Source organism: Heterodontus francisci, chromosome 2, assembly GCF_036365525.1.
Source record: "Heterodontus francisci isolate sHetFra1 chromosome 2, sHetFra1.hap1, whole genome shotgun sequence".
Lineage (NCBI taxonomy): Eukaryota > Metazoa > Chordata > Chondrichthyes > Heterodontiformes > Heterodontidae > Heterodontus > Heterodontus francisci.
This window is the reverse complement of record NC_090372.1, coordinates 46907923-46935224: the sequence shown is the minus strand read 5'-3', so window position 1 is coordinate 46935224 and position 27302 is coordinate 46907923. Positions and strand designations below refer to the sequence as shown.

Here is a 27302-nt window from a genome sequence, read left to right as displayed (position 1 = left end):
CAAATCATAACTAATTCTAGTCGGGCACTGGAGACTTTCCCTTCGAGAAAACACCGAATCTTCATTCAATAATAAAAAAACAACGGGATGAAATTCGTTGTTAGCTGTTGGGGAAATATTGAATTTTACCGCCTTTCGGGGTTTATTTTCGCGCCGTGAACAGGAAATGAGCCACCCCAACCGTTGGCAGTTGTCTCGGGAGGCCTGAGTTTCAGCGCGATCGGGCAAGAAACTTACTGCTTCTCCACATGGTACTTTAACACTTCGTCTGAAAGACGATGTTTCACCATGTGCAACATCCTGGTTCTCTCCTGGTTCTTCAAAGTAAGTGTTTTATTCTGGTTAAGAAAATGGCTGCGCTTTATGCCTTGGTGAATTCGAAACTGATTGAACCATGAATCCACTTTTAGTTCAGTATATTATGCATTTTTGAACGTCTGCTGTTTTTCGGCGAGTAGCAGCATTTGACAATGAGTTTATGTCCGTCATTTTCGATATTCCTTCTTTTGTAGGCCTGCTGTTTGTGGGCGTGGTATCCACCCGAAAAGTTGTTGTAAAATGTGGAGAAGCAGCAATGTTGCCCTGTCAAGCTGAGCCGACACTTGGAATCCAGTATAGAGCGATCAGCTGGTACAAGGTGAAGATATGTGTTAGCGTCAAATTTTCTCTGATAACGTTCATGTGAAGCGCCTTGGGATGTTTTACTAGGTGCTACATAAACACAAGTCGTCGTTTAAACTCACAGGATACAGGGCCTATAACTAGATGGAGATATAATTAATTCCAAACATGTGTAATATCAGTGTTGAGTCAAAACATCAAAATTTAATCTATTATTTTTTGCTAGCCTATTTATTATGTGCTATATAAATACCAATTGTTGTTTGTCAGATGGAACATGGAAATAAAATGTGGTGTACCAGGAAAAAACATATGGTAGTAAATTGGGGAAATTCCTTTCGAGCTGCTTCACTTCCGTAACGTTTACGAGATTTTCGCCACGCCAGCTGGTGGAGCTAGAACAACTAAGTCATGGCCAGAAATTGTCGTCTCCGCATGGCTGATCGTGTAGTTGAGGGGGTTACTTGACTGTTATCGAATGGAGTTGAAAATTGGATGGGTTCTATAATAGGCAGGTGATACCCCTGTTCCGGGTTACTGCCCATGTAGTGAAGACAAACATTTACCCCAAGTAATCCAAAAAAACCAGACCACAATCTGAGACAGGAGGGACTTGCCCAAACCGAACAGGTGGTAGCTGAGCAGGGCTGGGATAAATGTCCGTGTAGGGAGGTTAACTAGTGCTATGGGGAGGGCACCAGGACGTAGCAGCAGAGAGACGAGATGCACAGGAAACTAGGGGAGGCAAATGGCAACGATGCCAAGAGTAGTGCAGAAAGACAGGAAGTAGTAGGAGGTAAAAAAGCAAGGCAGACTAGAATATGTGTGTTTTTGTGTTACAAATAAGGTTGATGAGTTACAGGTGCAGATTATCATATGAGGGGTATGATTTCGTAGCTATAGGGAGGGAGACCTGGCTTAAAGAAGGGCAAGAATGGAAACTAAACATTCCTAACTACAGTGTTTTCAGGAGGGATAGAGAAGGGGAAAAGACAGGAGAGAGTGGCAATATCGATCAAGGATAATATTGCAGTTCAACAGAGGGACAATATACTATGGGTTCAAAGAGTGAATCTATTTGGGTAGAGTTCAGAGACAGAAAAGAAGCTGATATATTGCTGGGTATTTACTATAGACTCAGTGAGAAGGAGATAGAAGAACAAACCTGTAGGCAAATTTCAGAGAAATTTAAAAAATTCAGAGTAGTAATAGGGGATTACCCTTATATAGCCTGGGGAGGAGAGGGAACGGGGACAGAGTACAAGGCAAAGAAGGTGAAGAATTCCTAAGAGCACCTTCTTAATTGGCACATTTCTAACCCAACAAGGAATGAAGCAGAGATGGATCTATTTCTGGGGGAATGAAATAGAACTGAATGCAACTGGAGGGTGTTTCAGTGAGAGAACATATGGGTAATTGAGATCATGTAATTAGGCATTAAGTAGTTATGGAACAGGACAAAGGAATATCTATAGTGAAAATCCCCAACTGGATTTGAGAAAGGAGCTAGCACAGGTGGACTGGAAACTAAGATTGACCAGAAAAACATTAAATGAGCAATAGCAGACCTTCAGGGTAGAGATAATTCAGGTACAAACCAAGCAGATTACCAGTGCGAGGAAAGATGGGCAACCAAAACCAGAACTCCATTGATGATGAAGAAAATCAAGGTTAAAATGAAACATAGGCGGTGGTGTAGTGCTATTATCGCTGGACGAGTAACCCAGAGACCCAGGGTATCTCTCTGGGGACATAGGTTCGAATCCCACCACAGCAGAAGGTGGAATTTGAATTTAATAAATCTGGAATTAAAAGCTAGTCTAATGATGGCCATGAAACCATTGTCGATTGTTGTAAAAACCCATCTGGTTCACTAATGTCCTTTAGGGAAGGAAATCTTCTGTCCTTACCTGTTCTGGCCTACATGTGACTCCAGACCCACAGCAATGTGGTTAACTCTTACATGCCCTCTGAAATGACCTAGCAAGCCACTGAGTTCTACCTAACCACTACAAAGTCAATAAAAAAGAATGAAACGGGTTGGACTACCCGGCATCGACCTAGGCACCGGAAACGACAACGGCAAACCCAGCCCTGTCGACCCTGCAAAGTCCTCCTTACTAACATCTGGGGGCTTGTGCCAAAGTTGGGAGAGCTGTCCCACAGACTCGTCAAGCAACAGCCTGACATAGTCATACTCACGGAATCATACCTTACAGACAATGTCCCAGACACTGCCATCACCATCCCCGGGTATGTCCTGTCCCACCGGCAGGACAGACCCACCAGAGGTGGTGGCACAGTGGTATACAGTAGGGAGGGAGTTGCCCTGGGAGTCCTCAACATCGACTCCGGACCCCATGAAGTCTCATGGCATCAGGTCAAACATGGGCAAGGTAACCTCCTACTGATTACCACCTACCGCCCTCCCTCAGCTGATGACTCAGTACTCATCCATGTTGAGCACCACTTGGAGGAAGCACTGAGGGTGGCAAGGGCACAAAATGTACTCTGGGTGGGGGACGTCAATGTCCAGCACCAAGAGTGGCTCGGTAGCACCACTACTGACCGAGCTAGCCGAGTCCTAAAGGACATAGCTGCTAGACTGGGTCTGCGGCAGGTGGTGGGGGAACCAACACAAGGGAAAAACATACTTGACCTCGTCCTCACCAGTCTGCCTGCCGCAGATGCTTCTGTCCATGACAGAAGGAGTGACCACCGCACAGTCCTTGTGGAGACAAAATCCCGCCTTCACATTGAGGATACCCTTCATCGTGTTGTGTGACACTATCACCATGCTAAATGGGATAGATTTTGAACAGATCGAGCAATGCAAAATTGGGCATCCATGAGGTGCTGTGGGCCATCAGCAGCAGCAGAATTGTACTCAACCACAATCTGTAACCCCATGGCCCGGCATATCCCCCACTCTACCATTACCATCAAGCCAAGAGACCAACCCTGGTTCAATGAAGAGTGCAGGAGGGCATACCAAGAGCAGCACCAGGCATACCTCAAAATGAGGTGTCAACCTGGTTAAGTTACAACCCAGGACTACTTGCATGCCAAACTGCGTAAGCAGCATGCAATAGACAGAGTTAAGCGATCCCATAACCAACGGATCAGATCTAAGTTCTGCAGTCCTGCCACATCCAGCCGTGAATGGTGGTGGACAATGAAACAACTAACTGGAGGAGGTGGCTCCACAAATATCCCCATTCTCAATGATGGGGGAGCCCAGCACATCACTGCGAAAGATAACGCTGAAGCATTTGCAACAATCTTCAGCCAGAAGTGCCGAGTTGATGATCCATCTCGGCCTCCTCCTGAAGTCCCCAGCATCACAAATGCCAGACTTCAGCCTATTCAATTCACTCCGCGTGATATCAAGAAACGACTGAAGGCACTGGATACTGCAAAGGCTATGGGCCCTGACAATATTCCGGCAATAGTACTGAAGACCTGTGCTCCAGAACTTGCTGCACCCCTAGCCAAGCTGTTTCAGTACAGCTACAACACTGGCATCTACCCTGCAATGTGGAAAATTGCCCAGATATGTCCTGTACACAAAAAGCAGAACAAGTCCAACCCGGCCAATTACCGCCCTATCGGCTTACTCTCAATCATCAGTAAAGTGATGGAAGGTGTCATCAACAGTGCCATCAAGCGGCACTTGCTTAGCAATAACCTGCTCAGTGACGCTCAGTTTGGGTTCCGCCAGGGCCACTCAGCTCCTGACCTCATTACAGCCTTGGTTCAAACATGGACAAGAGAGCTGAACTCAAGAGATGAGGTGAGAGTGACTGCCCTTGACATCAAGGCAGCATTTGACCGAGTATCATGGCATCATAGAGCCCTAGCAAAACTGAGGTCAATGGGAATCAGGGGGAAAACCCTCCACTGGCTGGAGTCATGCCTAGCACAAAGGAAGATGGTTGTGGTTGTTGGAGGTCAATCATCTGAGCTCCAGGACATCACTGCAGGAGTTCCTCAGGGTAGTGTCGGAGGCCCAACTATCTTCAGCTGCTTCATCAATGACCTTCCTGCAATCATAAGGTCAGAAGTGGGGATGTTCGCTGATGATTGCACAATGTTCAGCACCATTTGTGACACCTCAGATACTGAAGCAGTCCGTGTAGAAATGCAGCAAGACCTGGACAATATCCAGGCTTGGGCTGATAAGTGGCAAGTAACATTGGCGCCACACAAGTGCCAGGCAATGACCATCTCCGACAAGAGAGAATCTAACCATCTCCCCTTGACATTCAATGGCATTACCATCGCTGAATCCCCCATTATCAACATCCTAGGGGCTACCATTGACCAGAAACTGAACTGGAGTAGCCATATAAATACCGTGGCTACAAGAGCAGGTCAGAGGCTAGGAATCCTGCAGCGAGTAACTCACCTCCTGACTCCCCAAAGCCTGTCCACCATCTACAAGGCACAAGCCAGGAGTGTGATGGAATACTCTTCACTTGCCTGGATGGGTGCAGCTCCAACAACACTCAAGAAGCTCGACACCATCCAGGACAAAGCAGCCCGCTTGATTGGCACCCCATCTACAAACATTCACTCCCTCCACCACCAACACACAGTGGCAGCAGTGTGTACCATCTACAAGATGCACTGCAGCAATGCACCAAGGCTTCTTAGACAGCACCTTCCAAACCCGCGACCTCTACCAACTAGAAGGACAAGGGCAGCAAATACATGGGAGCACCACCACCTGCAAGTTCCCCTCCAAGTCACACACCATCCTGACTTGGAACTATATCGCCGTTCCTTCACTGTCGCTGGGCCAAAATTCTGGAACTCCCTTCGTAACAGCACTGTGGGTGTACCTACCCCACATGGACTGCAGCAGTTCAAGAAGGCAGCTCACCACCACCTTCTCAAGGGCAATTAAGGATGGGCATTAAATGCTGGCCTGGCCAGTGACGCCTACATCCCATGAATGAATAAAAATAAATAAATAAAAAGGAGGTTTGACAAATGCTAGGTACAGAATTTGATCAAAAACCAGGCAGAGTGCAAGGGGAAATTGCAAAGGGTTGTAAGAAGGGCAAAGAGAGTATGAGGAAAAAATTAGCAGGCAACATAAAAGGGAACCCAAAAATCTTTTCGAAACATGTAAAAAGTGGCAGAATAGTTAGAGGAATGGTGGGGCTGGTAAAGGACAAGAAAGGAAATCTTGTGGAGGCAGAGGGTACTGAATGAGTACATTGTATCTATCTTCACAACAGACCAGGATGAAGTTACTGGCCCAGTAGAGGAGGAGGATTAGAGATATTGTGTAGGATTAAAATAAATAGAAAAGAGTTGCCAAATAGGTTGAAATCACTCAAAGTTTAAAAAGTCACTGGTCAGAGACTAGGAATTCCACAACAAGTAACTCACCTGACTCCCCAGAGCCTGCCCACCATCTAGGTGGCACAAGTCAGGAGTGTGATGGAATTAGCCCCTGTAACCACCACCACCCCCCCCCTGCCAACTTGCCTGGATGACTGCAGCTCAAACAACCCTGAAGCAGCTTGACACCATCCAGGACAAAGCAGCCTGCTTGTTTGACACTCAGTCCACCATCTTAAACATTCATTCCCTACATCACCGGCACACTTTGGCAGCAGTATGTACCATCTGCAAGACGCACTGCAGCAAGTTTCCAAGGCTGCTTCAACAACATCTTCCAAACCCGCGACCTTTACTGCCTAGAAGAACAAGGACAGCAGGTGCGTGGAAACACCATCACCTGCAAGTTCTTCAAGTCACAAACCATCCTGTCTTAGAACTATATTGCATTCCTTCAGTGTTGCTGGACCAAAATCCTGGTACTCCCTCCCTAACAGCACTGTGGGTGTACCTACATGGACCGCAGTGGTTCACCACCTCCTTCTCTAGGACAATTAGGGATAGGCAATAAATGTTGGTCTTGTGAGAGATCACCACATCACATAAATGAATAAACAAGAAATCTTTCGTCTTCCTTGGCTATGGGAGTCGAACAGAGGACAGGAAGATTGCAAATGTTACACCCATATTCGAAAAAGGGGAGAGGGATAAACCTATTAAATACAGACGAATCAGTATAACATCAGTGCTAGGATGAACATCAGGGCTGTTTCCAGTGGCGTTCCGCGGGGCTCAGTACTGGTTCCCCTACATTTTGTGATGTATATTAACGATTTGGATATAAATGTAGAGGGCATGATCAAGAAGTTTGCGGACGACACAAAGATTAGCCATGTGGTGGATAGCTGTAGGCTGCAGGAAGATATTGATGGTCTGGTCAGATGGGCAGAAAAGTGGCAAATGGAATTCAACCTGGAGAAGTGTGAGGTAATGCATTTGGGGGGGGTCAAACAAGGCAAAGGAATACATGATTAATGGGAAAATACTGAGAAGTGTAGAGGAAGTAAGGGACCTTGGAGTGAATGTCCATATATGCCTGAAGGTAGCAGGACAGGTCGATAAGTTAGTTAAGAAGGCATATGGAATCCTTCTCTTTATTAGCTGAGGAATAGCATACAAGAGCAGGGAGGTTATGCTGGAACTGTGTAACTTATTGGTCAGGCCACAACTTGAGTACTGCGTGCAGTTCTGGTCACCTCATTACAGAAAGGATGTAATTGCACTAGAGAGGGTACAGAGGAGATTGACGAGAATGTCGGCAGGACTGGAAAAATGCAGCTATGAGGGAAGATTGGATAGGCTGGGGTTGTTCTCCTTGGAACAGAGAAGGCTGAGGGCAGATCTGATTGAAATATACAACATTTTGAGGGGCCTGGATAGATTGGAGGTGAAGGGTCTATTCACCTTAGCAGGGAGGTCAGTGATGAGGGGGCATAGATTTAAAATGATTAGCAGAAAAATTAGAGGGGAGATGAGGGAAAAGCTTTTTCACCCAGAGGATGGCGATGTTCTGGAACTCACTGCCTGAAAGGGTAGTTGAGAAAGAAACCCTCAACTCATTCAAAAGGAGTCTGGATATGCACCTCAAGTGCTGTAAGCTGCAGAGCTAGGTACCAAATGCTGGAAAGTGGGATTAGAATAGGTGGATCGTTTTTTGGCCGGCACAGACACAATGGGCCAAGTGGCCTGTTGCTGTGCCTTAAACCTTCGATGATTCTAAAAATTCTAGACCAATGTCAGTGACAAAATTAATTCTCACTTGGAGATGCATGGGTTTATATGGATAGCCAGCACTGATTTGTTAAAGGCAAATTTGCCTGAATAACCTGATCAAGTTCTTTGATGAAATAACAGACAGGGTTGCTGAAGGTAGTACAGTAAATCTTGTACTTATGGACTTTAAAAGGCATTTGATAAAGTACCACATAACATTCATATGAAAAATAGAAGCACATGGTATTAAAGGGACAGTGGTAGCTTGAGTATGTAAAGGATAGGAGGCATAGAGTGGTAGTGAACAGATGTTTTTCTGACTGGAGAGAAGTATGCAGTGGTGTTGCCCAGGGATCGGTATTGGGACTGTTGCTTTTCTGTATATAAATGTTGGGTATATGGAGTACAATTTTGATGTTTTCGGATGATACAAAATTTGGCAACATAGTAAATAGCAAGCAGGATCGTAGCAGACTTCGGGAGGACATAGACAGACTGGCAAAATAGGCAGGCATGTGAGAGGTGAAATTTAATGCAGAGAAGTGTGAAGTGATGCACTTTGGGAGATAAAACGTGTAGAGGCCGTAAAATCTAATTGTGTTATTTTGAGGAGCTGCAAGAGCAGAAGGACCTGGGGGTGCATATTCACAAATTTTTGAAAGTGGCAGGACAAGTTATAAGATGGTTAAGAAAGCATATGAGATCAGGGAATTGAATACAAAAGCAAAGTGGTCATGCTAAACCGTTACAAATTTCTGGTTAGGCATCAGCTGGAGTATTGTGAACAATTCTGGGCACCACATCTCAAGCAGGATGTCAAGGTCTTGGAGAAGGTACAGTGAGGATTTACCAGGACGAAACCAAGGATGAGGAACTTCAGTTATGTGGAAAAGCTGGGATTGTTCTCCTTAGAGCAGAGAAAGTTAAGGGGAGATGGGGAGTTAATCAAATTGTTTTTCTGGCAAGTGCGTCAGTAACCAGAGGTCATAGATTTAGAATAATTGGCAGAAGGACCAGAGGTAAAATGAACAGAAATTTCTTCACACAGAGGGTTCAGATCTGGAACATACTACCTGAAAGGCTGGTGGAATCAGATTTCATTGGAATTTTCAAAAGGAATTGGACATATACTTGAAGAGGACTAATTTGCAAGAGTTATGAGGAAAAAAGTAGGATGTGGGACTAAATTGAACAGCTCTTTCAAACAGCCAGCACAGGTGAGATGGTCCAAATGGCCTACTTTTGTGCTGCAAGATTCTATGAAAGAGAGCCAGTGCGGACACGATGAACCGATAGCCTCCTTCTACACTGTAACGATTCTGTGATTCTATGAGCATCATTATATTCTAAAGTAACTGAAAACCTTTTTGTAATTTGATGTGCTGACTTCATTCCTTTCTCAGATGCTGGGGTGAACATGTTGAAATAGTCACACACACCATACTTTTCAAGTGAAAGCCTTTTTCTTCAGAGTACAGAATCAACCTCACATGAAGAGGCCAGGCAACTGCAGCTTCAATGCGCATAACACAATTATCTATTTTTATACCTTCGCTGTGGATCCAAAACTACCAAATCCATTTACCAATCACTGACTTACAACCAAAATCCCACCATCCAATCATACAGGTCTTATTGTAACCGGGTTTTATTTTTAAACACACTGTGTTTTGAGCTCCCCCCCACCCCCCTTTGTGAATCCTTGTTCACAGCTTTCCAATTATAAGACAAAGAAACCAATTCACACAGATTTTCTGAGGTTTAAATAAGAAAGATGAAATTTTATTAAAACTTAAACTTAACCTCTAATATGGTTAACGCCTACCTATATATGATGTGCCCACGCTAGCATGCACATGCGATACACACATGCAAATAGGGACAGAAAAGAGGAAGAAAATGTAGTAGAGGGGATTGAGGCAATATCAGGAGTTTCTTGTTTACTGGCTTCAAGCTCACTTAATTGTAGGTAGTCTTGCTGTCCGTCGGGGCCCAGTGTTCTTCTTAAACCTTGTTCACATAGGAGACTTTTCACTCTTTGAGGTTCACGTGTTTTCACAAGATTCAGTTCTGTGGTAAAGAGATGGACGCAGGCAGGACTGGAGAGGAGGTTCTGGTCCAACCGGGAGCACACAGCTTTCCAAGTTCAAATCCTCTGTTGGAAGTTCAAATTCAAAACTTCCAACAGTCAGTCAGTCATGTGACCAAAAATGGTCTAACCACTTCTTCTGCGTATTGGGAAAGCAACGACTGGGTCCCCATTGTTCCAACACTGTCGGTTACTATGCAAATGTCTTTCCAGTCAGGGGCTTGCAATTTTTAAGTTTTAATATTCATGTGGCAAAATCATGTGTGCCTCAGTCTTGGCAGGTGGGGGATTTGCCTGACAAAGACACAAAACCTGTCTCCCTAGCAAGAAAACATTACACTCCTCGCCCCTGAGAGGTGCCCATTATCCTGCCTCTCAGTAGATAATGACCCTGCATTATGTGTTCACCACATTCCAAGGCACATCCAACAATTCACTGCCCCCTCCTGTATATGTCTGATATTCATCCCCAGCTTGCTGCCAGGGTCTCATTAACACTTTACTAGCCTCAATACCCAACACCAAACAATTATCTTAGTAGCCTAGCTGTAAGAGATCCATTTCCCCCCTCTCTGATGATTCTTGACTTTAGGATTTTATAAAGGACAAATTGCACGGACACGGTTGGGCTGAACCACAAATTTCTTTATTTATAAAAAACAACATCCCTCCTAAAACCCTGTTACAAAGACCTCTAATCTAAAGGACACCACGCAACACCTTGATTGGTTAGTCCGATTTAAATCCCTCCACGATTTAACCTCGGCGATCACCCAAACACAAGTCACCATGACTTAGAAAATAAACCTTTTGAAGAACCACGGGCAAAACCCCAAATTCACTCAATTCGAAACCCAAACCCTCCCAGGATTTGGTTGCTACATTAAAAATTGTTTTAAAACTCTTAGCCCCAAATACCCCTTGGATTTGGCTGATCACTTACAATCCCTCCCCGCAGTTGGTCCTTCCGGTGCAAATTGTAGGTCCATGAGCCAGGTTGACCGTTCCTGACCCTCCTTCTCAACTGCAGCACCCACAGAACAAACCCCTTCAAGATTTGACTGAAAAAACTTACAATCACCCACACGGCTGGTCGTTACCAATGTTGATTGTAGGCCTGGACCTGATAAGACCTGTCCTTCTTCACATAACTGCAGCGCCAAACCCTTCGATCCTGTCCCTTTTATGATGCTCCTTATCGAAATATCATAATCACATCTCCTGAAGTCATCCTGCCGAATGGTCAGCACTTAGCACCCTTTAATCTCTTTCCTCTGTTACCTGCCTGGTCCAGACAGATCCATTTAGTGCTGATGTGATTTCCCTGACCGGGAACAATGAACTCCACCAAGGTGAGGTAATCCAGGCTCCAAAGCTAATATCCATGAAAGGTTTCTCTCCTGTCTTGACAGAAGTGAATGCTGTGCTCTGGGGCCAGTTAGTTGGAGGAATGGCCTCTCCAATCACTTAACATGATGGCAGTTATGCTGTGTCACTGTTATGATAATGTCCCAAATTCCAGTCCTTTAACAGTATCCGTTCTGTTGTGATGTTGGGATGTTTGAAAATTGACTCATCGGAATGCAGCCTGTCTCAGTGTGCTTTGTGTTAAGGTTCAGATCTTATTCACAGTACTAGAGTCCGTAGGGGTTGGGGTTCCTTCCCCATACGCCACCAAGCCCAGTTTGGGGGGGGGGGGGGGAGTCTGATCCCACATCCCCCCCCTTTAATATCTTTTTTTTACAAGAGATATTGCCTCCGAGGAAATCTTCTGTTGCGTTACAAGAATTGTGAGCCGCAGCCAAATCACTATCTATACATCAGAATCCATTATCAAAACCCCTTCTTAATCATTTTCCCATGTTTTGCCTTTTTGTTTTTCGTTTCAGTTTACAGGACAATCTTCTTCTTTGGCCTCCTTGTCTCGAGAGACAATGGGGAAGCGCCTGGAGGTGGTCAGTGGTTTGTGAAGCGCCTGGAATGGCTATAAAGGCCAATTCTAGAGTGACAGACTCTTGCACAAATGCTGCAGATAAAATTGGTTGTCAGGGTTGTTACACAGTTGGCTCTCCCCTTGCGCTTCTGTCTTTTTTCCTGCCAACTGCTAAGTCTCTTTGACTTGCCACACTTTAGCCCCGTCTTTATGGCTGCCCGCCAGCTCTGGCGGTCGCTGGCAAATGACTCCCACGACTTGTGATCAATGTCACAGGACTTCATGTCGTGTTTACAGACATCTTTAAAGCGGAGACATGGACGGCCGGTGGGTCTGATACCAGTGACGAGCTCGCTGTACAATGTGTCGTTGGGGATCCTGCCATCTTCTATGCGGCTCACATGGCCAAGCCATCTCAAGCGCCACTGGCTCAGTAGGGTGTATATGCTGGGGATGTTGGCCGCCTCGAGGACTTCTGTGTTGGAGATACGGTCCTGCCACCTGATGCCAAGGATTCTCCGGAGGCAACAAAGATGGAATGAATTGAGACGTCGCTCTTGGCTGACATACGTTGTCCAGGCCTCGCTGCCATAGAGCAAGGTACTGAGGAAACAGGCTTGATACACCCGGACTTTGTGTTCCGTATCAGTGCGCTATTTTCCCACACTCTGTTGGCCAGTCTGGACATAGCAGTGGAAGCCTTTCCCATGCGCTTGTTGATTTCTGCATCAAGAGACAGGTTACTGGTGATAGTTGAGCCTAGGTAGATGAACTCTTGTACTACTTCCAGAGCGTGGTCGCCGATATTGATGGATGGAGCATTTCTGACGTCCTGTCCCATGATGTTCGTTTTCTTGAGGCTGATGGTTAGGCCAAATTCGTTGCAGGCAGCCGCAATCCTGTCGACAAGTCTCTGCCGACACTCTTCAGTGTGAGATGTTAATGCAGCATCGTCAGCAAAGAGGAGTTCCCTGATGACGACTTTCCGCACTTTGGTCTTCGCTCTTAGACGGGCAAGGTTGAACAACCTGCCACCTGAACTTGTGTGGAGGAAAATTCCTTCTTCTGAAGACTTGAACGCATGTGACAGCAGCAGTGAGAAGAAGATCCCAAACAGTGTAGGTGCGAGAACACAGCCCTGTTTCACAACACTCAGGATATGAAAGGGGTCTGATGTGGCGCCACTATGCTGAATTGTGCCTTTCATATTGTCATGGAATGAGCTGATGATACTTAGTAGCTTTGGTGGACCACCGCCCTCAATGCAGCCCAGCCTCTGCTAGTCATGGATGAGCTGTACGTACAGTCAACAAAACCGGAACTCAGTGATGCCATTGATTCTCTAGCCAGCAGAAAAGCCCCTGGGAAGTCTGATGCGATCACGTCTGCTGACGAGGTCAAAGGCTTTGGTGAGATCAATGAAAGCAACGTAGAGGGGCATCTATTGTTCGCGGCATTTCTCCTGTAGCTGGCGAAGGGAGAACAGCATGTCAGTGGTGGATCTCTCTGCTCGAAAGCCACACTGTGCCTCAGGGTAGACATGCTCAGCCAGCTCTGGAGCCTGTTTAAAGTGACTCGAGCGAAGACTTTCCCCACAATGCTGAGCAGGGAGGTTCCACCGCGGTCACCCTTGTTCTTGTAGAGGGTGATAATATTGGCATCGCGCATGTCCTGTGGTACTGCTCCCTTGTCCCAGCACAGGCAAAGCAGTTCGTAGAGTGCTGAAAGTATAGCAGGCTTGGCACTCTTGATTATTTCAGGGGTAATGCCATCCTTCCCAGGGGCTTTTCCGCTGGCTGGAGAATCAATGGCATCACTGAGTTCCGGTTTTGTTGGCTGTACGTCCAGCTCAACCATGACTAGCAGAGACTGGGCTGCATTGAGGGTGGTCTCAGTGACAACATTTTCCCTGGAGTATAGTTCTAGGTAGTGCTTCACCCAGCGGTCCATTTGCTTGCGTTGCTCAGTGATTGTGTCCCCTGATTTAAATTTGATGGGGGCGATCTTCTTGATGGTTGGCCCAAAAGCTCTCTTAATGCCATCATACATTCCTCTGATGTTTCCGGTGTCGGAGGCCAGCTGAATATGACTGCATAGGTGTTGCCAGTAGTCATTTGCGAGACGCCTGGTTGTTCTTTGTGCAGCGCTTCTGGCTGCTTTAAGTGCTACGGATGTTAACTCGCTGGGGGCTTTCTTGTACTTCAACAGTGCAATGCGCTTAGCAGCTATGACAGATTCCAGCTCTTCGAAGTGAGATTGAAACCAGTCTGCATTCTGCTTCACACGTTTGCCATAGGTGGATAAGGAGCATCATAAAAGGGACAAGATCGAAGGGTTTGGCGCTGCAGTTATGTGAAGAAGGACAGGGACTGGTCTTCTCAGGTCCAGGTCTACAATCAACATTGGCAACGACCAGCCATGTGGGTGATTGTAAGTTTTTTCAGTCAAATCTTGAAGGGGTTTGTTCTGTGGGTGCTGCAGTTGAGAAGGAGGGTCAGGAACGGTCAACCTGGCTCATGGACCTACAATTTGCACCGGAAGGACCAACTGCGGGGAGGGATTGTAAGTGATCAGCCAAATCCAAGGGGTATTTGGGGCTAAGAGTTTTAAAACAAGTGCAGCAACCAAATCCTGGGAGGGTTTGGGTTTCGAATTGAGTGAATTTGGGGTTTTGCCTGTGGTTTTTCAAAAGGTTTCTTTTATAAGTCATGGTGACTTGTGTTTGGGTGATTGCCGAGGTTAAATCGTGGAGGGATTTAAATCGGACTAACCAATCAAGGTGTTGCGTGGTGTCCTTTAGATTAGAGGTCTTTGTAACAGGGTTTTAGGAGGGATGTTGTTTTTTTAAAATAAAGAAATTTGTGGTTCAGCCCAACCGTGTCCGTGCAATTTGTCCTTTATAAAATCCTAAAGTCAAGAATCATCAGTCAGAGGGGAAAGGGACCTCTTACATAATTGGCGACCACAAAGGGGCTTTAAGGTCAAGGACAAATTATGGACGGGACCAAGGGCAAAAAATCCTCAATGGGGGATAGGATATCCAAGTATGTGGGAAGCAAGTTAAACTTTTCTGCATCATGGGTGCAGAAACTGATGTGTGCTGACTGTCCGGAGGAGCTGGCAATGGAACGGGCGGGTAGTAGCACACACAAGAAATCAAAAGGAAAAGGCTGTCTGGCTACTGTATATGCAAAGGCAGATTCAGATTTTAACAGAGAAACACAAGCAGGTACAGGAGGAAAAGGTGGAATTAGAGAACAGAGCAGGTGATAGAGAAGCCGTGCCGGATCAACTGGTGGCAGATTTAAGCAGTGAAAGGCAGGAGAGAAAAGCGCAGGAGGAGACTTCAAGAAGTGCAATTGAGTATTTACAGTGTTGGGTTATGGAGAGTAGGAGAGAGTGCCAGGTACAACGTGAAGAAAGTACCAGGAATCTGGAGAGGGCTGGCAAGGCTGAGGGGTGATTGAAAGATGTTAAGGCAGCTTACAGGGTAGCTCAGAGTCGGGCCTACGAAGAGGGTGACCATGGATCCTGTAGGGAAGAGATTCGGAAGCTAACTCTAGCATTATCAAATACAAGGGGTATGGTTTGTCTCATGGCGCCAGAAGGTGGTATAGACTGGGATGAAGAGGGGAAAGAGTCCGATGACGGGATCCAGTGCAGCGGGAGTTGGCCAGCTCCCAAGGCACCAGGTCCACCAAGACTGATGTGCTGCCAGTGACAGGAGTCCGGCCCACCCCCATCAGGCGGCGGTCCAGTGCCATTGCAGAGTGACTATGTGGTTCCCTATGCTACCCTACAGTTACAGGAAATGCTAGCTGGCGTGCTGAAGCATGGAGGGGACGTTGACACCACTGTCAGCCAATGACCTTTAGGTGCAGAGGACTTGTGGTTTTATTTCAGATATTCCAAACCCATGATTAAACTACAGCAGAGTCTCCAGAGTAGAGCAGGATTATTTCTCCAACAAAATGCAATGAGTGGAAGATAGTTACATAATGCACAAAATCAATTACAGTTACATACAGCAGTGTAGTCTCGTGGCATGAATGACGGAGCGAATTACGCAATCGTCTCCATTCTGGCTAGGACTCAAGTTGAATTTGTGCCTGAAATTCATTCTTCACTATTAGTCCTTTGCTTGTCTTCAGTTCTCTCCCAATTAACAACTGCGGCACAGTGGCGCAGTGGTTACCACCACAGCCTCACAGCTCCAGCGACCCGGATTCAATTCTGGGTACTGCCTGTGTGTTTGCAAGTTCTCCCTGTGTCTGCGTGGGTTTCCTCCGGGTACTCCGGTTTCCTCCCACATGCCAAAGACTTGCAGGTTGATAGGTAAATTGGCCATTATAAATTGTCCCTAGTATAGGTTATTGATAGGGAAATATAGGGACAGGTGGGGATGTGGTAGGAATATGGAATTAGTGTAGGATTAGTATAAATGAGTGGTTGATGGTCGGCACAGACTCGGTGGGCCGAAGGGTCTGTTTCAGTGCTGTATCTCTAAATAAATAAATAAAAAGGACTTGTAGTGTCATTATATGCAGCCCTATTAAATAGAACCTGCGAACTACTTGTCCCAAATGGGCAATCTGATGTAGCATTATGAATTCAGGCCAGCGCAATATTGCAGCAAGATAAATCTGAGACGATTGCCAACATAGGGAGAAGCCCAGGGCTGCAGTATCCCAGATTTTTTTTATGACACTTGCAGTGGACTCCTGCTGCTCCCAGCCCCTCAAGTATAATTTGAAACTTACTTTTCAAGGCCTCTTCAGCTGTATTGGCAGTAAAAGTGGGTTGTAGAGTGCAAGACACACATTCTATCTAGTTACATAAAAAGCAATCGGGGTCCTATATACGTCACATTAAAAGGGGCCTGCTGTCTGATATGGACATATGCTTTGATAGCCTTTCGGTAGGCTCCTGTCAATATGGTGGTCAGAAAGTTGGTGTTATCGGGGCGGTAAATCTACTGAACCCATTTTGAGGCTGTTTCTGCCCCATTAACAAGTTTGGCAAGTTAAAATCATTCCAATTTAGTTTACTATAAATAGCACTGGAATACAATGACCTCAGTAAAACTTGCCAAATCTAGCTGTGTTTGACTTATTGTAGATTGATTGTGTGATATGGGAGATTTCCCTTCCAGGCATTTTCAATAAATGGAATCAAAATGCTATTTAACTGGCTTGGTGCATGATCAGTTTGCACCCAATTGATCAATTTATCTCTCAGCAACGCACTACTAATTGCTGAAAATGGGATGCTGGAGTTGGACTGTTTTTCCTCCAGAATTATTTTCCGACATCTGTCCACTATTAACAATTTTAATTTCTTACTGCTAACACTAACTATATTGCAATGTTTGGAAATTTAATGCAATTTGAGAAAATACATATTAAAAACATATCAGTCTCCAGTCGTGTTGCACAGAGCAGGTCAAGACCAAATGTATTTTTCAGGTTAGTAGGGTAGGGCATATCAGATCTGTGGTATTGCTTAATTAAATGCTCATCTATAAGAACAAGATTAACATTCCATGCAATGTACACTGCATTATTTTGAATGCAGTGGTTTATGTTGATTGAACTTGTGTTTTTATTAAATGGTACTCTGATTCCTAAAGTTTGTCACCACAATCTCCCAAGGATCTGTTCTTGGCCTTCTATTCCTTCAATGGAAAATAAAATTGGGCGGAATGTAAAATGGTTACTCAATCTGATTCTGGCTGTGTGAGTTAAGTTAAAATTACTCACATGGCCTCAGCACAGGCCCCTGGATACACCACTAGTACATTTTGACTATCAAAAAACTTTCACTTAATCCTGCCCTCTGCTGCCCATTCTTCAACTATCTATCCATGGGCTACTTTAAGAACATAATGTTAAAATAATGGAGAGAGGAATTTGATACAAGTGCATTAAATGTTGACAGTCTCTGCACTGTAGTTACTGGCTTCCAAATATTCAAAAGCCTTTTTTTTGTTAGCGTTTCCATCGAATTTCCAGTTATATTAATTGTTTTACTTTTACAGGTAGATGATGATGGAGTTGGTTTAACAGGAATTGTGCGAAAGGATTTCCAAGAGAATATTACCAGGAAGTATCTGGGTTTCAATGGATCGGTTGAGTTAGCTTCTGCCCGTCCCTATTTCTTGACTATTCACAATGTTTCCAATGAAGACTTTGGAACATACCAGTGTTCCTTATGGGCGCCGCTTGGAGAACGAAACAAACAGGCAGATGTGGGACTCCGAGAAGAGGGTCAGTATATATATTATTGTTGCTGTGTTACTAAGTAGTCCTGTCCTGACTTGTAGTTTTCGCAACTTTTGCATTTATCATCAGTTGCCTGATCTTCATGACATTTTAAAGATTTAGACAATATTATGTGATAATTTAAGATTTCAAAATAATCCACAGTATTGCATATCTTTTAAAAACCTTTGTTCTTTGGATGTGGGCAGTGCTGGCAAGGCCACATTTATTGCCAACTCTACTGCCCAAGAAGGTGGTGGGCTTTCATCTTGTACTGCTGATGGTCCTTCTGCAAAGGTGTTAGGCACAAATTTAGTTTAGTTTAGTTTAGAGATACAGCACTGAAACAGGCCCTTCGGCCCACCGAGTCTGTGCCGACCATCAACCACCCATTTATACTAATCCTACACTAATCCCAATATTCCTACCACATCCCCACCTGTCCCTATATTTCCCTACCACCTACCTATACTAGGGGCAATTTATAATGGCCAATTTACCTACCAACCTGCAAGTCTTTTGGCTTGTGGGAGGAAACCGGAGCACCCGGAGAAAACCCACGCAGACACAGGGAGAACTTGCAAACTCCACACAGGCAGTACCCAGAATTGAACCCAGGTCGCTGGAGCTGTGAGGCTGCAGTGCTAACCACTGCGCCACTGTGCCGCCCAATGTTTGTAAATAAATTTTCTGATAAATAGCAACATAAACTAGCAACAATTTAGTGACTTGGTAATGGGGAGGAGGGTAGTGAGAAATGGAAAAAAGTAAGACTTCCATTTATATAGCGCCTTTCAGCACTTCCCAAAGCATTTACATCTAATGAAGTACTTTTGAAATTTAGTCACCGTTGTAATGTAGGAAACGTGGCAGTCAATTTGAGCACAGTGTCATGCAGGCCCCCACCTGCCAAGAATGAGACACATTAATTTTGCCACATGAACATTGATTTTTAAACTGTTACGTGTTTAAAAACAAACACCCGACCCTTGACTGGAAAGACATTTGCATAGTAACTGACAGTACTTAGAAAGGACAGAGGGGCCACTCCCTGCTCCAGTTTAATCCACAATGGACTTTTGATTACCATGCCTTGAAGGTGGAGAAGCTAGCATTCCAGGTTAACTGCTAAGATGGCCGAATACACAAACAGACATGGTCAGACCAGTTGAGTCACATGACTAACTATAATACAGTGGCCATAACAGAAATCTAGCTCAAACATGGGGATGATTGAGCACTTAATATTCCTGGCTACAATTGATTCAGCAAAGATGGGGAAGGGAAAAAAAGAGGGGTGTGGCAGCATTGATACAAGATACTGGTACATTATTAGAACAGTAAGATGTGCTTGAGGGTTCAAAGAATCTATTTGGTTAGAATTAAGGAACAATAGAGGAACTATTACATGGCTGGATGTATACAATAGGCCAACAAATAGTGGGAAGGAGATAGAGGAGCAAATTTGGATGCAAATTACAGAAAAATGCGAAAATATAGAGTAATGATAACGGGGACTTCATTTATCCTAATATAGACTGGTCTAAAAGCCGTCGAAAGGGTAAAGAGTGGGAGCAATTCCTTAAATGTGTACAAGAGAATTTCTTTATTAGTATGTTTCCAACCCAACAAGGAGAGAAGCAGTGCTAGATTTGGTTCTGGAGAATGAAGTGGGGCGAGTTGAGCATGTTTCCGTGGGAGAGCATTTAGGAAACCACGATCAAAATATCATTAGGTTCCGAGTAGTTATGGAAAAGAACTAGGAAAAATCAACTGGAAGAAGGCTAATTTCAATGAGTTGAAACAGTAAATGAGCATTGGGAGGTTTTCAAAGAGCATTGTCCTTCGAGGGGAAAGAAAGGGCATTCAAAGCTGGGACCCACTGGATGAATAACAATACAGAGATTAATATGAAACTGAAAAAGGAGGTTCATGATAAATATTGGGTTCATAACTCAGTAGAGAACCAAGCTGACTACAAAAAGTACAGGGAGAACTGATAAAGGAAATAAAGAGCAGAAAATGCTGGAAATACTCAGCAGGTCAGGTAGCACCTGTGGAGAGAAAAACAGTGTTAACGTTTCAGGTCTGTGTGATCTTTCATCTGAAACATTGACTGGAATTTTACAGTGGGCAGATGGGAGCCGGATTCCGATGTAAATGTCGGTGCCGAAACCGCTTCTGCCCAGCCTGGGGATCCGTCGCATATTTTATGGATCCCCAGGCTTTAATTGGCCCGAGGCGAGACTTCCACCCACTTGAGGGAGGAGGTCCTGTCTCAGTGAGCTGCCAGCCAATCAGCGGGCCGGCAGCTCTTTGTCTCAGCAGCGCCACCGGGAGCGGTGGTCACTGCTGGGACTGCAGCCCAGCAGACCGAGGAGGATACCAAGGAGGCGGGACTGAGGGTAAGTTTGGGTTGCCTCACCAGGGGAATTGGTCATGCCCTGGTGAGGCTAGGGTGGTCGTTTGGGGGGTGGAGGGCATCTTGGATCCCAGGGTTGGGTTGGGAGATGGGGGCGGCCCTCAATCGGGCAGCCTGTGCCCGATTGCCAAGCCCCCTCCCCACCACCCGGGGTGAGGAAAGGCCGGTAGCTACAGCTGGGCGACCTTTCACGTCCCCAGCACACCTGCTTGCCATGGGTAAAATTCCAAGGGTAAAATTGCAGAGGCTTTGAACACAATCTTTCAATCTTCCTTAGATGTGGGAGTGGTGCCAGAGGATTGGAGGGTTGCAAATGTTACATCCCTGTTCAAAAAAAATAGGAGAGGGATAAACTTGATGACTACAGTAAAGTTAGAGACATTAATCTGGGACAAATTTTTTTGGCACTTGGAAAATATGAATTTATTAATGAGAGCCAGTGTGAATTTGTTAAAGGCAAGTTGTGTTTGATCAACTTGATTTGACTTCTTTGATGAAGTAACAGAGTTGATAGTTTGTATATGGACTTAGAAAATGTATTTGATAAAGTGCCAGTAATAGATTTGTTAGAAAAATTGGTGCCCATGGATTAAAGGGACAGTGACTGCCTGGCTATGAAATTGATTAAGGGACAGGAAACAGAGAGTTTAGGTGAATGGTTGTTTTTCTGACTGGAGGGAAGTGTGCAGTGGTGTTTCCCAGAGGTTGGTTTTGGGACTACTGCTCTTTTTGATACATATTAATGACCTGGACTTTTGTACACAGGGCATAATTTCAAAGTTTGTAGATGACATAAAACTCAGAAATTTCAAAAACAAGGAGGAGGATAATAACAGGCTTCAAAAGGACATGGACAGGCTGGTGAAATAGACAGACATTTGGCGGATGAAATTTAATACAGAAAAGTCTGAAGAGATTCTTTTTGATTGGAAAAATGAGAAGAGGTAATATAAACTAAATGGTACAATTTTAAAGGGGTTGCAGGAACAGAAAGAGCTGAGGCTGTATGTACACAAATTTGTGAAAGTGGCAGGACAAATTGAGAAAGCTGTTAAAAAGCTATGGGATTTTTGATTTTATAAATAGAGGTATAGAGTACAAAAGCATCTATGTTATGCTAACTCTTTATAAAGCACTTGTTAGGCCTCAGCAGAAGTATTGTGTCCAATTCTAGGCATTACACTTTAGGAAGGATGTCAAGGCCTTAAAGAGATTTACTAGACTGGTACCAGTGATGAAAAGCTTCAGTTACCTGGAAAGACTAGAAAAACTGGGGTTGTTCTGCTTCGAGCAGAGAAGAATTTTAATACAAGTGTTCAAAATCCTGAAGGGTTTTGATAGAGTAAATAAGGAGAAGCTGTTTGCACTGGCAGTAAGGTCAGTAATCAGAGGACGCAGGTACAAAGTAATTAGCAAAAGAACTGGAAGCAACATGAGCGGGGTGGGGGAGGGGGGTGGTGGAAATATATGTAGTGAGTTGCTGTGAACGGGAATGCACTACCTGAACGGATGGTGCAAGTAGATTCAATAGTAACTTTCAAAAGAAAATCAGATAAACATTTGAAGTGGAAAAAATATTCAGGGCTGTGGGGAAAGAGCAGGACATTGAGAATAGTGGATAGCTCTTTCAAAGACCTGACACAGGCATAATGGGACGAATGGTCTCCTTCTGTGCTGTATCATTTTGTGATTCTTCAAGGGACTTCTGACAATGTAGCACTCTCTCAGCACTGCACTGAAGTGTCAGCCTAGATTATATGCTACTATCTATAGTGGGGCTTGAATTCAAGACCTTCTGATTTAGGTGTTACCAACTAAGCCAAGTGGCAGTTATGGAAAATAAAATGATTGTGGGGCATGTGGTAGGCCTGTAAGTGTATTAAGTATCTTTAAGGTAAATAATTCCATATCGTCATTTATTATAACTGAGCAGTAACCTTCAGATTGGACGCTGTCTGCCAGCCAGTGAATTGTGCCAGTGATTTTCAACACTAGAGACTGAATTTTCAGATTTAACATAATGTTTACGCTAGAAGTAATCACTTATTTCAAATGAGCTATCATCTTCAGATCATACCAAGTCCCAAGAGCAAGCATTGAATAACTGTGTGTGATCTCTGATTTTGTGAGCAAGGAATAGCCTGATACTATTCAGTAGACAATAAGCCCCCCACAAAGATGTATCATTTTGTTGGATGTTGGAGAGGCAGTTCTACCAATTGTTGTTTGATAATTGCTTTCTATTGAATGTTGTGACTGACAATACAACCTTTTGATGCAGGTATCTTTCAGCCATTAAAGTTTGGAGGACAGTTGACTATCTTGCCCATTGTTTTGACCATTCTAGGATCCGCACTCTTAATTTATATGGTTTTTGTATCCATTGTAAGTATTCAGAGAACATTGAACTATAAAGCAAGTATGGTTTCGTTTTTTTTTCACTAAAATATAGCCACTTTTATGCTAAACTATAATGGACAAAGAATTTATGTATAAGTATAACTGTAAGAACATAGAACATTACAGCGCAGTACAGGCCCTTCGGCCCTCGATGTTGCGCCGACCTGTGAAACCATCTGACCTAAACTATTCCATTTTCATCCATATGTCTATCCAATGACCACTTAAATGCCCTTAAAGTTGGCGCGTCTACTACTGTTGCAGGCAGGGCGTTCCACGCCCCTACTACTCTCTGAGTAAAGAAACTACCTCTGACATCTGTCCTATATCTATCACCCCTCAACTTAAAGCTATGTCCCCTCATGTTTGCCATCACCATCCGAGGAAAAAGACTCTCACTATTCACCCTATCTAACCCTCTGATTATCTTATATGTCTCTATTAAGTCACCTCTCCTCCTCCTTCTCTCTAACGAAAACAACCTCAAGTCCCTCAGCCTTTCCTCGTAAGACCTTCCCTCCATACCAGGGAACATCCTAGTAAATCTCCTCTGCACCCTTTCCAAAGCTTCCACATCCTTCCTATAATGCGGTGACCAGAACTGCACGCAATACTCCAGGTGCGGCCGCACCAGAGTTTTGTACAGCTGCAGCATGACCTCGTGGCTCCGAAACTCGATCCCCCTACTAATAAAAACTAACACACCATATGCCTTCTTAACAGCCCTATTAGCCTGGGTGGCAACTTTCAGGGATTTATGTACCTGGACACCAAGATCTCTCTGTTCATCTACACTACCAAGAATCTTCCCATTAGCCCAGTACTCTGCATTCCTGTTACTCCTTCCAAAGTGAATCACCTCACACTTTTCGGCATTATAATTTTTTATTTAATTATAATTATAATTTCCACATTGTAAGCAACTGGTTTCAAGTAGATTTTATTTTTTAAACTATCTTTCCCACAGTGTGGTGTGTTATGATATTTTCATATGTGTTGTCACAGAGAAGATGATACATAATTTATAAAATTTGTCTCTAGAATATTGTAATCAGAGCTACTTCTCAATCCTTATTTGCTGTAAATCTGAAATTGTAGTTTACAATATAGGATCAATATTACTTTTTGGGGATGGTGGCCAGACATATCTAGAGAGAGTTGAGAAGCATTTCATTGCAAAATGGTGCTAATTTCATGAGGTTGCATTGCTGGTATGGCATCCAACTAGTGGCTGATGCTAGTGGCATCAAAGAATGCAGGCCATAGTATTACAGTTCTGTCTATGACGCGGCCTGCATCTATTGGAGCCTCATGACATTACCAGATGATAATACAAGGTTTGTTACTTGGAGGCAAACCATACAGAGACATTTTTTTCCAAATTTTCACTTGCAGATGGGAGCTATGCCTGTCAGTTGCACATATTGGGAAATTGCAGGCACATTTTAATGAACAGAAAATAAGGCTACTGCACTTACAATTTTTTGCCATGCGCATGACTGGTGAGTGTGGCTCCCCACCAGTAGCGTGAACTCAAAATTATTCCATAAATAACAACAAAGGAGTACACTTATGATTAGACTCCAATAAGTATTTTTTTAAAAAAGAAGGTAGAACAGCAATCCAAATGGCTGACATCCAGTGCACTACACCATAGAGTGCCAGGATGTGAGTTCATTCTATGATGTCTCAAACATTAGATTTCTGATACCTGGCAAACAGGGACAAGATATGCACCCACAGGAAGAATGGGGACAGCAAAGTATCAGTATCACCTTCTAGTACCAGTTGTGGAGCGGCATGAATGAATTAACATTGGTGTAATGATCTCTATCAAAGATATTTTGCATTGTATGTTATTGTTGTGTTTTAAGATAATTTGATATTCATCGTTGATGGTTTTTGTTGTGATTTATATAGAAATGATAAGTCAATTTTAGCTCACAAGGAATTAAAATCCCCTTAGCAGCTAAGTGGTAGGGATGTGGATTATATTTTGATGGGCCAGTTCATGAAGTGGCACTTCTTGCCTACAACTTCAGTCTCAAACAATGGAAGTGCAGTTAGACTTCCAGTGACCTTTCATGCCAGTTATGTTGGGATGGCCTATTCAATTGGGAACAGCAGAGGAATGGCTTATAGAAGCCTTCACTCAAGGAAATAGTATCTGGTTTAATTGGCCAAGTCTCAGACATGGAGAGCTAAGAGTGGGTCAAAGGTCAAGCTCTTCATTTGCAAAAGACAAAGAAACACATGGGCTGGGGAATTGGGAAGAGCTAGTAAATTGGAGACGTATAGGGAGTGAGAACATCTTAAGGTAGTACTTCCCAGGTCAGATGAAATATTGCATGCTTGTTAATTTGTTATGAGGGCCGTTGTGAAATAAGCAGTAATTCATTGTAATTTTTACTTTGTTCATTATACTTATTGGTAAAATAAATCAATTGGGCAATTTTAATATTTGGCCTCATCTTACTAAAGCGCTAATCAGTCTGCCTTTCGAAGATTTAAGAGATGGCACATGCAGAGTATGGTATCTAAGTCATGAAATGAGGAAGGATTTCAGTATTTTGGCCCTCAGTCATGCTATCATATGCCTAGATATTGGACAGTAAACATAACTTCCTGATGAGAAATGTGGAATCTGCATACAAGAGAGACCAGTGACTGAACCCAAGAGAAAATCTAGAGCAGGTCTGAACTTTGTAACAATTAATCATCATGCTAACTTCTCTTTTATTTTCCCCCTCTAGACATGTGCAAGAAACCATAAAGTTCCCCTGGATTGTAAGAAATTTAACAATGCATAAGCTACCCAATGTTTCTCATGGGAACTGCCAAATGCCTAATAATGATGAATAAAAACAATAAAAGCTAGAAGTACATAGATCAGTTAAAAACTGTAAAAAGGAAAACAAACAGGTTAATGTTTCGCTGGTAAGCTTTTCAGCAGAGCTGTACACAACTGATTATTAATCTTTATTTTACAGATTGACGTGCATTTCCAATGTAGTAAAAACAAGCGGCACAGTGGCGCAGTGGTTAGCACTGCAGCCTCACAGCTCCAGGGACCTGGGTTCGATTCTGGGTACTGCCTGTGTGGAGTTTGCAAGTTCTCCCTGTGTCTGCGTGGGTTTTCTCCGGGTGCTCCGGTTTCCTCCCACAAGCCAAAAGACTTGCAGGTTGGTAGGTAAATTGGCCATTATAAATTGTCACTAGTATAGGTAGGTGGTAGGGAAATATAGGGACAGGTGGGGATGTTTGGTAGGAATATGGGATTAGTGTAGGATTAGTATAAATGGGTGGTTGATGGTCGGCACAGACTCGGTGGGCCGAAGGGCCTGTTTCAGTGCTGTATCTCTAATCTAAATGCTGGAAATACTTCACAGGTCTGGCAGCATCTGTGGAGAGAGAAGCAGAGTTAACATTTCAGGTCAGTAACTCTTCAGAACTAGCAGAGATTAGAAATGTGAAAGGTTTTAAGCAAGTAAAGCGGGGGTGGGGCAAGAGATAACAAAGGAGAAGGCGTAGATAGGATAAGGTCATGGAAAATAACTGACCAGAAGGTCATGGAGCAAAGGCAAACAATATGTTAATGGTGTTTTGAAAGACAAAGCACTAGTACAGATCGGGTGTTAATGGACTGAAAACTGAACAGTACACCCGATCTGTACTAGTGCTTTGTCTTTCAAAACACCATTAACATATTGTTTGCCTTTGCTCCATGACCTTCTGGTCAGTTATTTTCCATGACCTTATCCTATCAACGCCTTCTCCTTTGTTATCTCTTGCCCCACCCCCGCTTTACTTGCTTAAAACCTTTCACATTTCTAATCTCTGCTAGTTCTGAAGAGTTACTGACCTGAAATGCTAACTCTGCTTCTCTCTCCACAGATGCTGCCAGACCTGCTGAGTATTTCCAGCATTTCTTGTTTTTATTTCAGATTTCCAGCATCCGCAGTGTTTTGCTTTTATTTTAGTGTATTTCCAATGTGTTGTGTTTATACCAGAGTTCTAGCATTTGCAATTTTATCTGCATTTGTATACCATGGTTGGATTAGAACAACAAGTAACCATGATTCAATTTGGTATGACTTGTTGGGACTGAAGTCTGAGCATTTTCTGTTGGAAATCTACTGGAACAATTTTCACTTCTGTGATATTTTGAAAGCTGTGCCTCTTTCACATTCTGCAGGCACCAAGCGGCCATGCTGTGCAGCTTACCAGTTGTGGGAGGGCTCCCACTCTGAGCTGGTTGTCAGTGGGCGTGGGTGCTCAGATGGGCGGGAGTTTTTTGTTGGCCCAGATGGAGCGATCCTGACCCTACCAAAATCAAATTTAAACATTTCCAGGGCCATTTTCTGAGTAGTCTGCACTGATTCCTTTTTAGGGTTGTTGGTTAGGCTACTCATTGCCTGGTGTATGTCCCATCCATTATTACCTCAAAATTGC

The 27302-nt window shown here is 44.0% G+C and overlaps 1 protein-coding gene across 1 annotated transcript; it reads left to right on the top strand.

Annotated features, from left to right (window-relative positions):
* Positions 1-26279, top strand: LOC137384235 (CD83 antigen-like). Its single transcript, XM_068057954.1, has 5 exons — positions 1-324; positions 513-637; positions 17806-18034; positions 22732-22835; positions 25604-26279. Exons 1-5 carry the CDS (start codon positions 279-281, stop codon positions 25658-25660), a joined length of 561 nt encoding a protein of 186 aa, XP_067914055.1. The 5' UTR covers positions 1-278; the 3' UTR covers positions 25661-26279.
* The last annotated feature ends 1023 nt before the right edge of the window (positions 26280-27302 follow it).

What these genes read in the sequence shown, in the direction of transcription:
- LOC137384235 (XM_068057954.1), top strand. Translation starts at nt 279, where the DNA reads ATGTTTCACCATGTGCAACATCCTGGTTCTCTCCTGGTTCTTCAAA. An exon ending in TTCTCTCCTGGTTCTTCAAA is followed by an intron (nt 325 to 512) that starts GTAAGTGTTTTA and finishes CTTCTTTTGTAG; the next exon opens with GCCTGCTGTTTGTGGGCGTG. An exon ending in TGTGGGACTCCGAGAAGAGG is followed by an intron (nt 18,035 to 22,731) that starts GTCAGTATATAT and finishes CTTTTGATGCAG; the next exon opens with GTATCTTTCAGCCATTAAAG.